We start from the raw sequence: 12,084 nt of genomic DNA, 5'->3' as shown, positions 1-12,084 counted from the left end.
CATATATATCCCAAGTATCTTTCACCTTCTGTTCCAGGCTCTTGCTCTTGCTCCCGTCATTCATTGGAACGTCGTTTAAGTACGTACTCATGGATATTGAATCGACCCGATGCGCAGATCCTATTCAGAGAAGGGGGGGGGGGGGGGATTTCTCTTCCCCTCATGTCAACAAAGCTAATCCGGGAGCTGATCTGTGTTGCCCTTGATCGCGGGGTTGGGTTTACAGAATACATAAAGAGAGAGGAAGGGTCCCTTTTAACACTTGGGCCTTTGTCCGGGGAAGGGGGGGGGGGGGGGTACAAGTTTTGTCCGGTTTCACACTTGTCCGGACATGCACGTGTCCGTGCCTCCGGACACCATTCAAAGCCTGAGACAGAGAGAACAGAGGACCCCCTCTCCTCTCCAAGGGAACAGGGGAGGGAACAGAGAGACAGAGAGAGAGACAGAGAGAGAGAGAGAGAGAGACAGGAACAGGAAGAAGCCATGGATCCTGATGATCCCTCCCCTTCTCTTCTGCACAAGCAGGTTAGCAGCATTTCTCTCTGTACCGACTCCGACGACGAAGAGCTGGACTGCCAGTCTGCCTCCGAAGCTCCGCAGGATTTTGTTCCTAGCCCGCTTCTCCCACTCAAGAAGCAGCTTGAGCTAGACAAGGTACAAACCACGTGCTTCTTCTTCTTCTTCTTCTTTTTACTTCCTTCTATTTAATTAAATGTCATTTATTAGAAATCTATGCGCTTTTTGTTACAAATATCTATGCTTTTCAGTTCTAGAAATCTATGCTCTTCTTTTAGGAATATCCATGCTTTTCTGTATTAGAAATCTATGCTCTTTTGTCAGAAAATGTCTATGCCTTTCAGCCGCAAAAAATCTATCTTCTTTTGTCTCAGAATGCCCAGTCCTAAAATGCATATTTTTTTGGAATCCTAGAAATGCACTATTGGAACCTTAAAACTTTAAGACTTTAGACACAGAATATACGTTTTAAACCCTAAAATCAATGCTTTAGGTCTCAAAATCTATGTTTCAATTATAGAATCTATATCTTTGGTCAAAAATCTTTGCTTTCAGTCCAAGGAATAGCTTTTTTTATTAATTGAAAGACATCATCATCATTTATTTAGAAGCTTGCCATTTCGGGATTTGCATATGATATCATACAGAAGTATAAATTTAATGCTCCCATATTCTTCATAAAGTCATGTGATATCTAGTCCATTCAAAAGAAAAAATGAGACGATAAAGTAACCCTGACTCTTGGTGGACATGCATAGCCCTTCCAAATGTATTAGTAGGTGACACTCACTCAACTTTTCTAGAGTGTTAGTTTGCTCTAATATGAATATCCGACGTAAGGGAACTGGTCTTCCCAGGCACGTGCGATGCACATCATGACATGACTCAACATGACACCGTGTGGCAAAGTATGGAAGGTAACAAAGAAAACTTTGGCTTGCAACATGAATTATAGTGATGCACGTCAAACAGCTGGCAAGAGACCCTTTGTATCAAAATTGAGCTCAGGCAGGCGATCCAAGAAGTGATTTTCGAGAATATTCTGTTTGATGGACATAATATATTGAGGTACCTCATCTAATAGCTACGTTGGAAGCTCGATCACAGTATTTTATAGGACTATCCAAGAGAATGCACGGTATAAGATACACCATCAATGTTTGTATGACGGTTGTCTAGAAGATTTGTAGCACTGGTTGGATCATTGAATTTAGATCATATTCTCTGGTTGGAAATCAAGCAAGAAATTGATGGTTTTAAAGAAGAGCTTCTCCCTGAGAGAAATAAAAGTGAATAGCTCATGTGACCTGTACCACCATTTCATGTAGTATAGGAAAACTGTTAATGCTGCATGCTGAAGGTGCAATTGCTACAAAGATCTAGCAATAAGAGACAATAGAGTGCAGGCAGTAGGTCTGGATTCGAAAAGGAAAATAGGATTTGTTATATGATTTGTATGAATGCAATTTGGAAAGCTCAATAATGTGTGTGACCATATATTGAGTAATAGTTGCTGGACAACAAAATGAATTTCTCAGGTATTTGGAATAATAGAATGGTGTAGGTATTTTGAATTCAAAATCGTCCTCCATCGAATGACTATTTAAACCAATGGTACCGTTGAACTCGAGACCAGAACTTTTAGAGAGAAACTGTTAACTATGGCAATAGAATAATCGCTAGTTCAAACCTTTGCTTTTGTTGCCTTTTTTTTCCTTGTTGATCAACCCACTTACAAGTCCCTTTTCCCTGGGCTTCACCTCCTGCCATCTTTATATTTCTCTTCTCAGCCTGTTTCGATAATATCATAAGTATAAAAAAGAAGGTTCCATCTGCTCACTGTATTATTAGTTCTGTAGGAGGATGAAAGTCTCCGTAGATGGAAGGAGAAGCTTCTCGGCAGTGTGCATCTGGATAGTAATGAAGGTACATTATCATGCTGAGGCATTGTAGTCTACCTGAATTAGAAGGTTTAATTACTTTAGTGTTCTAAGTGATGGTTTTGTTTTGGTTCAGAAAAGGTGGAGCCAGAAGTAGAGGTGGTGGGTTTGGCAATTCTTGCCAAAGGAAGGAAAGATCTTGTTATTCCCCTTCCTTTCCCTGCCAATAAATCAGAAGTTTGTTTCAGATTAAAAGAAGGCAGCAACTACAAACTCAAGTTCTCATTCACAGTTCGGCATAACCTTGTTTCTGGTTTGACTTACTTGAATACAGTTTGGAGAGCTGGCCTTCAAGGTGGGTCTTCTAAGTATGTTTCACTTTTGGTGCATTTTAACATAATAGGCTATAGCTATATATTTAAAATGAAATTTTGTGAAAAAGGGAATTTATGTCCAATATTCTTAGTGAGCCTTTTGACGTATGTGTTGGATTTTTTTTTGCTTTTTCTGTAGTCGATAAAATTCGTGTCATGCTGGGGTCCTTCAGCCCTCAACAAGAGCCTTATACATATGTAATGGATGAAGAAACTACTCCTGCAGGAATTCTTGCACGGGGAGTATATGCAGCCAAAACCAAGGTAATTCTAGCTTATACAAGTTTCATTATTTTAGCAAGGAAGATTCATGTAGCATATAGAGTATCTCAAATGTCTTTTTCACTTCACATCTGGTATCTCAGTTTGTGTTTTTATGAATGCAGAATTGAAAAGTATTAGTAGAATTCTATAGAATTTTTTTTCTAAACAAAGAATTATGCACACCAAAAGCAAATGAAAATGAAGGTCTCTTCACCTTGCTTTGCATCTTGACTGTCTATCGAGCTCCACTGATTTTTGTTTCTTCAAGTTCTATCCTAAGATGATTTCATTATAATCAGTGGTATCACATAAGCTCACAGGATTAAACAACAAACTACGTCTTGTTTTGTTTTTGATATCTGTAGAAAAATGACAGCGCTTCACCAAAAATTGCGTTGATTGACATCAGTGTCTCTTTAGCTGATTCTCAATCACTTTTTTAAATGTAAATTTGAGATCAGAATCTAATGATGTGTGTATATTTGATTAGCTACTTGGCTGAACATTCCTTGAGCTCAACTTCTGTAAGGAAACCCTAGCCTCTTAGACCTTGTGTGCATTTGATACCTCTGTCGCTGAACTTTTCTGAACCTCACCTTCTCTAAGACCTGTATACATTTGATATGAGTTTAAATACTTGACCTAACTGCTTTGTTTCAATACAGTATTGTGCAAAGTGGGTTCATATTTCTTTCATTGAGAAAAATTGAGATTTGTTTCACCGGGCTAATTATCCAAGCTTTTGGTTACTTTTTTCAGTTTATTGATGATGATGGTCGATGCTATTTGGAGGCTGACTATTCATTTGAGATTAAAAAGGATTGGTAAATAAAATGATTGGGTCAAAGCTGTCATTTCAGTAGGTATGCAGTTATAATTATCTCCAGGGTTATGGGTGGCAACAGAGGGTTCCTGATTGCTAAGTCGAGAACTTGTAGATCTTGTGGATAAGTGTTTTTTGTCAAGGTAGTGTGGTGTATGCTTATTTTTTGTAACGTTACGATTAAGTTATCATATGAAAAGCTGGGGTGAGGCATGCATGCTTATTGGGGTAACCACCTTGCATGTTCCACAGCCTACATGTGCAAAAGCATTGGACATCAATTATATATCGATTATGAATATCACTTATATTTTTTGTCCATATTGATGACATTTTCATCTTGTCGAAACTGTGGGGAGTTGTAACGTCCGAAGTTGGTTTACATCAATAATTTGAGTTATGCTAGTGATGGTTGGACAACCTCATCTCTGCAGATTTGTTTACAAGTGATCAGTAAGGGCTCTTCCACGAATGTGCTCATGTGTCTGTTGAATGTTATAAAATAATACCATGCTTGTAGTATTCTTTTTGCAAGAATGTCGCCTCTTTGAATGGATGAGCAATACAGAGCACATTCCTCTTATGTATAGTATACTCTTCTGTGCGTGTACATGCACCTATATCTATCCATGAAAAAATCCAACTGATTGTTGACCGAAGAATGCATATGAATGTATATGTATGGGCATATGCAAGTATATGGATCGGTGTGAGGCCACATATTTATGTAAGTTTCAACTAAAGAGCTTTTCATCATGGATTGGAATTGGATGTGTGCGGAGGAAGCATTGTTTGGGAGTAGGATTCTAATCACTATTTGTCTTATTCAAGCTGCCATTTTTATTTTTTCTATTTTGAGGATGAACTTTGGTAGGATCTAACCTATGAGCCTTGTAATTGGATATATTTCTTTTGGTATGGACTTGCCCATATTGGATACCTTGTTAGTGGCCCATTTTAATGTAATGTGGTTATTTCTTGGAATATACTGAAAACATGCGTTGTGATTGCATTTTCTAAAGCCTCCAAAAGATTAGCATGAGGCCATTCCACCACTTCTTTCATTGCCTTGAAATAGTTGCACATAATGTGCAAATATTGGAGAAAAGGGAATCCTTTCAACAAAGCATTGGAGTTACTAGCTCTCAACTATATTACGAAACTCTAGACACAACATTGATTACATAAATTTAGTTTTGCAATAAACAAGAGAGAATCACTATGTGAATCTTAATATAATCCTGTTCATGGTGGGTTGTGATGGGTGTCATTGAGAGTACATACAAACTTTTGTTTAGAATGGTGGCATAGACGAAGGGACATCATGCCATTCTAAGCATACACACTTCCACTTTATAGCTAATGAAGATAATGGGGAGCGAGTGGACACTAAACTTAATAGTACTAAGGAACCCTTAATATCTTAATGGATGAAAGTCATACACAAGAGGGCATTATACGGTAATTTGTAGTTGCCTTGGTAGCAATTTTTCAAAGTGTTAAATCTAAGGGGCATATAGATTAGAGATGAGGTGTGCTTGCTCCTACTACCTTTTACCAGGCTCATGATTGAGCTAGTTAGTTTCTAGTTAGTTAGCTTTCTTCTAACTAGTTAGTTGGAATACATATTCACATTTGCGATAAACACATTAGTTTGGAGGTATTTAGATATGATACTATGATTTCTATAGAATTATGTAGTGTGATTATGGGTGTGATTTCTCTCTCTCTCTCTCTCTTTGGTGAAAACACACAATTATATGAATAAAAGCGTGTGAAAAACACTACTTACAATGGGTGTCACAATGGAGTATGGTCACCCACTAACTACACTACATGGGTAGTGGAACATGTTGAATTGCCAATAAGCAAGACGAACACTCCATTGAGGAAAGAATTTCCACTTGCTCCAATAAAGAAAATTTCCACATTAGTACTCTCTTCAAAACCCTTGTCAGATATGCTTTCACTCCATGCCTACCATCAAATACAAAAGCATTACGGATATCCCAATTATGACGCAATCCCCAATATCAGAGAAATAGGAAAACGATCTCCAGCTCTGATTTTGGGTGGGTCAATCTCTCTCTCTCTCTCTCTCACACACACACACACACACACACACACACACACACACACACACAAATCCAATAGCAAGAACCATTGAAAATATTTCACCATTAGTTATTTTACTTGCACCTTGCATATTACATAGATTGGATGAATGGATAGGAAATGACACGGGAAGGCGCAAAAGAGCACACAAACAATGAAAATATTAATTGCGAAACTGTATTACATCCACATAAAGTTACATATCTTTTGAATGTGGTAAAAAAATTATCACACTTTTACGATAAAACCCCCAACAATGACATTACTAAAGAGAGGCTCGTTTACTATGGGGATAGATATCTTAGACCAATTGCAATTATCGAATTTGGGTTCTCTCAACTTTATGACACACAAATCTAAAATTGAAACATCCTAGATTTTGTGACCGAATTCACGACTAATGACATTATTCGTAGTTTCGTGAAGACAAATTACGAGCAATGTGTACATTGTATACATCCAAATGACCAAATCATTTTCCTTTACAGTACACAAAAAAACAATTATTTGTCATGACATTTTCTAGCTATGCTGCCATTGGTCTCACGGTTTTGATTATAAGCGAAGTAAAACGTCACAAAGAAATGATCAATCAGTACAAAAGTAGTAAACAAGAAAGTATAGATGTAGGCTCTAATTGTGTAAATGTTATGGGAGGAATGACACGTGTACAACTATGATCACAAGGAGATTTGAAAAAATTGACATGGATCATTGCACAGGTACCCACATGCACGCTCACCATGCCTACCATGGGTAATGTATAGATGCATGCTCTAATGGCATCAATGTTATGGGAGGAATGACACGTGTGCAACTACGATCACAAGGAGATTTGAAAAAATTGACATGGATCATTGCACAGGTACCGACATGCACTCTCACCATGCCTCTCATGGGTAATGTAATTAATTGTTTTAACCAATGTTGAAAACTTTAGTCAATTATAATCAACAACAATATAGTGCCCATTTGTTGATTCCAAGGACAATTATGGAAAACATATGATTCAAGTGCCCCTAGTACTAAAAAAAATCGGGAATCTTGAATAATTCTTCTTTTCCAAAAAACAATTCTCTAAATTTGAAAAAAATGCTTAATATTTCTCTAACTTATTTTTATACATTTGATCACAAAATGATTTCTCAAATTTAGTAAAAATGGAAATGAGAAACCTAGGAGATCCATTGGAAACCTTTGTTAAAGTACTTAAGATTATAGAGGTTTTAGCAAGCTCGATACCCCGTCAATTCAAACCCATTACTAGACGACGAAGCTTGATAGCATGTTTTCAAAGTACGAGACTTTATCAAATATATCACTAGATTTGGCTAAGAGAGGGAATGCCTCCGTCGACGAGGTGTAGTTTTGGCATCATCAGGTTGACCTTGGTGTTGTGTTGCCCTAGGAGATGACGAAGAAACTTTGCTTTGAGAAGGACTAGTTGAGGTAAATGGGTTCATTCTACCAAACTTGAAGAGATGTGAAAAGAATCTCATGCCACCTTTGGTAGTACTAGGCAGTGTAGTGTAACTCCTAGTAGTAGTATCTTGTATTTGGATTGCACTTACTGCAGCTACAAGATCATGCTTAAGACTATCATTCTCCTTCTCGAGCTCCTTAATTCGATCTTGAAGCCTCGCAATAACTTCTATTAACTCATGTGTATTAGTTACCATCGATGCTTGTGTCACTTGGCCATTTTGCATAGACATTGATGCCTTATTTCCATGATTGACACTCGAGTCAAATGAATCATTCTTATTCTTCATCTCTTCCATTAATAAACCTAGAGGAAGTTGAGGGTTATTAACGTTATTGTTGTTTCCATTGTTTGGGCCTTGTGTTCGAGATCTCACTTGCTCGAAGTATAACACTTGTACCACCATCTCGACTGGTAACCTCTTGTTCTCCACTGCGTGCTTTCTCGCCTCTTCTGAAAGCTTTTGACAATCCACGACTCTGCATAGCTTCTTTCTTTCCATTTCAGGTAGAGTAGGATGCATCTACAATATGGCAACTCACAAACTCAATTGTAATGTAACACATACATCATGTTCTTTTAAATGGGTGGGGATGCTTCCCAAAATTCACCCAAGTGTTCTATAATTGGGGAAAGTTTCCAATGACCATGTGAACAACCCATGTGGGTCTACTTGGATGACTTGTGTGTCGAATACAAATGTCCCTATCCATGATACGACCAATGTGGCTTGAACCCAAAACCCGAAGGGGAGCACATCATGTAACAACTCACTAGGATGTACACAATATCGCTACTAAATTCATGAAATATGGCAAATGAAATGTACATCGAAAACTTTAAAGTGTCGAAAACCAAAACTTCTCGTGAAAGAAACCCTAGTTAATTAAGAAGGAGAAGCCATGATACCTTGATGAAGATGTCCACGGCTCGATAAAGATGGTCATCGACGACACGAGAGCGATCCGGGAGCATCTCCGCGAGGGAAATGAATTGGGAGGCCTTCAAGTTCGTGTCGGGAGCGATCTCTGCGAGATAAGAATCGATGAGTTTGGCAACCTTGTTGAGACCCCTTAGTGGAGGTGCACCATTAAGAGATCCAATGACATGATTTGGGTCATTCATGGAAGCAACATTACTAGAGCCAATACTTGGACTACTACTATCTTGCTCATTGTATGGATGCAAATAGGTTCCTAGAACATGCCGAACCACCTCGACATCAAACATGCTTTCTCCGGAAGTTACCGAACTATAAGTCGGGATGAGAAGGTCATCTACGGATGCGTGTTCGAGTTGAGCACTGATCCGATGCTCGAGATCGAGTCGGCATGCCAATGTTGTGTCCAATGTGATAGCTGCTCTCAAAAGGCCTAGCAAGAATTTGGTCGGGAAGAGGCACCGCTTGTCCCCCGCGGGGAACATGCTTAGAAGTGTTTCGATAACAATGCGTTGCTCGTGGTGTGCCTCGACCTTGAATTTAGTCGCGCCATTGCTATATTTCGAGTCATTCCGGCCGCAAAGATTGGCTTGATCGAGGAGGGACGATTTCTTCCTTCTAGGCTTAATGCAAGGATTCATCATGAGGAGCTTGATTTGTGCATAATGCATGAGCGATCCCGCGAGGCTCTCGATGCTCAAACCGCGGGATCTCATGGCTGATAGGACCCTTTGGTAAATGTCTATTCTCAATGAAGACACATCCTCTGCCCACCATTCAACAGTTGCTGCATTATTGGAGTCATATAAAGGAGACATATATTTGAGAGCATTATTGAAATGAGACCAGTTCTTGTGGTGATGACCATCTTGCATTAGGTCATGTAACAAAGGGCTAGTTCCGAGACCCATATGTTGGAGTTCGTTCACGAACAAGCGCCGGCGGGCCGAATTGGATGCTTTCACACTCGACGGGTCCTTAGAGCAAACCTTGGAAGCTATGGAGTCGATGCATCGGTTCACAATCCTCGCTTCTTCGGCCCACGGAAGAATGCTCTCGCACGCGTGTAGGACTTGTACCGATTTCTCGACACTCTCCGATATGATCTTCTGTAATAACGAGTCCGAGATGCTAATGAGGTTGGAGCTCATGACGGTCCGGTCGGTCATCTCGAGATACTCCGCGGCACAACGCAATTGGGCAATGTTGGCGGGGCCAATGTCGAAGTCTATTCCGTAGCAAAATTTGATGGCTAATTCGAATGCGTCCGGACCTCCCGGGAAGTCGGGTAATTCCACTACGACAATCGAGTCATTATCCTCGGCGTTATAATTGTGGCGAGACGAATTATCGAGCATGTCATCATGCAGCCGGAGCTCCTCGATCACTTTTCTGATCCGGCCGCATCTTGAGATTAATGGAAACTAAAACACAAGGAGGCACTGAACATTACATTCTAATTTCTCTTATCATCATTGGTTGGTTCTTTAGATAATATACATAATCCATAATCCATAATCCATAATCCATAATCCAAATACATAATCCATAATCCATAATCCATAATCCAAATACATAATCCATAATACATAATCCATAATCCATAATCCATAATCCATAATACATAATACATAATACATAATACATAATACATAATACATAATACATAATACATAATACATAATACATAATACATAATACATAATACATAATACATAATACATATACACATATACATATACATATTATACAGATGTAACATATCAAACCATAGCTGGTATACTTGTTTTACCATGTAATCAGAGTGTTTCTCAGTATATAAATAGGTATATATCCCCCATATTACCTGATGCAGGGGGAAGCTTACACCATTCACAATGATTTCGATGTCACTCGGCACATGAGCGAAGTTCCTGCAGCAATAAATCTAGATTGAATTCACTCAAAACAACAGTAACTACATTCCAATGATGAATTAATGAGAGGGGAATGTCGTACTCTGCTGCTGTTGCTGCACCAATTAGGGTGTGCTTGGTAGACCTTGCAGGATTAATGGTTAGTAGATTAGGGTTTGGATGAGTAACAGAGAATTTGATGTCAGAACTACTAGTATTAGTAGAAGTAGATGATTTGGCAGACAAGGAATTAGGTGCCATGGTTAGAACTTAATTGAGGTATAGTACAACAATTGGAGATTCAGTGAGACGCAGAAAGCAGAGATTAAGAATGAATGATAGGTTAATCAGGAAACAGAGGATTAAGAAGCATTAATCAGATGCATTCCATGAGAAAGAATCAGCAGGAGCAGGAAGGAGAACTTAGAAGAAGGAGATTAAGATCAAAAAAATTAAAAAAACAAAGTATAAAAATTAAATAAGATTAAAAAATATAAAATCAAAATAAAATAAGATTAAAAAATATAAAATCAAAAGGCTTTTAAAAAGCCATGGCACCAAAAACCCAAAAAAATGTAGCCTTCTTGATGGTGACAAGGACAACCCAAACCAATCTCCTTCTGACAAGTGGCACCCACATATTTTGACCCTGATCCCGGAGGCCACCAATGGCCTCATGCCACGTGGCAATCGGCCCGTCCCAACATGACATGTGGCACCCCCCCACCTTATTCTTTTGAAGTCTTACTACATAATCTTTGGGCATGGTAGGTCATTTTCTAGGCCATTGTGATCCTACTCTTTCCAAATGGGATGTGGATCAAGAGATTCGAGAGGAATTATATCTCATTATGCGGAATGATAGCACACCCGGGTCTCTCATAGGAAAAACAATATTGCACTATTGGGTGGCATTGTGAATCCACGTAGATTCAAAATAAAAGGGGGTTGGGGTAATATGCATGTGCGAGACATAACTAGAGGAATATGTCGTTCGCAGTCAAGTATCTAGTCTGCACTGCTCAAATTATGCATAAGATTCAGTTGGACAAGACGTGGTATGAATTCCATGTATTTCATGTAGTACGACTAGCAAGCGATGCCCCTTGATTCATGTATTCATTCGACTTAGATCATGGTGAGGAGACAAGACTAACAAGAATATATGTAGACCTTGGAATTTGCCTGATTTTTAGTTTATAATAATGACATATAGATGGTTCAATGCTAGAAAAAGAGTCCACAATACAAGCATTGAAGCTAGTGGTTAGAAATGGATAGCTAACCAAGGACACACAGATGTTGATATACCCTTATCATAAATAAATAAAAGTGATGTTCCAATGCATCCATTTACTTCTGAATATCAATTCGTACAATTGTTAACTTTTCAACAGCTATTGCGTCGAAACGGTGTACCAGTTAAAGAATTCCATTCATTTAAGATAAGACTTTGTAAAAGGTTATCATGTTTCTACCACTTCTTTACTTAACTTTGGTCACGGTCATGGGTCATGACAATGTTTGCACATCATATTGAGAAGAGCTTCTCAATGATAATAAAACCCATGTTTCTATTTGTAAGAACAACATTGTTTTGATTAACTTTAGTAAAGGTTTGGATGTATTAATTCATCTGTTGTCGATGAGTGCATGTATATGATTGGCAAGGACGATATGGCACAAGAAAGAGAATGGTATGCTCATCTTTTAAGAGTGGAATGATTATATAAAAGGTTCTCATCATAAACGTGTTACACAATTGTATGTAAGTAAGTGAAGGAGTCGCAACTC

General features: G+C 38.6%; 2 protein-coding genes across 2 annotated transcripts; one reads left to right on the top strand and one right to left on the bottom strand.

The window, feature by feature from the left end:
• The first annotated feature begins 445 nt into the window (after positions 1–445).
• Positions 446–4,176, top strand: LOC147854284 (rho GDP-dissociation inhibitor 1-like). The gene is made up of 5 exons (XM_087331668.1): positions 446–654; positions 2,376–2,442; positions 2,533–2,751; positions 2,910–3,034; positions 3,794–4,176. Exons 1-5 carry the CDS (start codon positions 484–486, stop codon positions 3,860–3,862), a joined length of 651 nt encoding a protein of 216 aa, XP_087187794.1. The 5' UTR covers positions 446–483; the 3' UTR covers positions 3,863–4,176.
• A 2,878-nt stretch (positions 4,177–7,054) lies between these two features.
• Positions 7,055–10,701, bottom strand: LOC147854283 (BTB/POZ domain-containing protein At5g48800-like). The gene is made up of 4 exons (XM_087331627.1): positions 10,394–10,701; positions 10,242–10,308; positions 8,365–9,819; positions 7,055–7,978 (listed from the first exon to the last, which is right to left on the bottom strand). The coding sequence occupies exons 1-4, from the start codon at positions 10,549–10,551 to the stop codon at positions 7,304–7,306; spliced, it is 2,355 nt and encodes a 784-aa protein (XP_087187753.1). The 5' UTR covers positions 10,552–10,701; the 3' UTR covers positions 7,055–7,303.
• Positions 10,702–12,084: the final 1,383 nt, after the last annotated feature.

This window comes from Azolla caroliniana, unplaced genomic scaffold, assembly GCF_043228905.1.
Source record: "Azolla caroliniana isolate FFs.n. ecotype wild unplaced genomic scaffold, voAzoCaro1.0.p SCAF_15, whole genome shotgun sequence".
Classification (NCBI taxonomy): domain Eukaryota; kingdom Viridiplantae; phylum Streptophyta; class Polypodiopsida; order Salviniales; family Salviniaceae; genus Azolla; species Azolla caroliniana.
The sequence above is the reverse complement of the archived record's forward strand: the minus strand, read 5'-3'. Positions and strand labels throughout refer to the sequence as shown.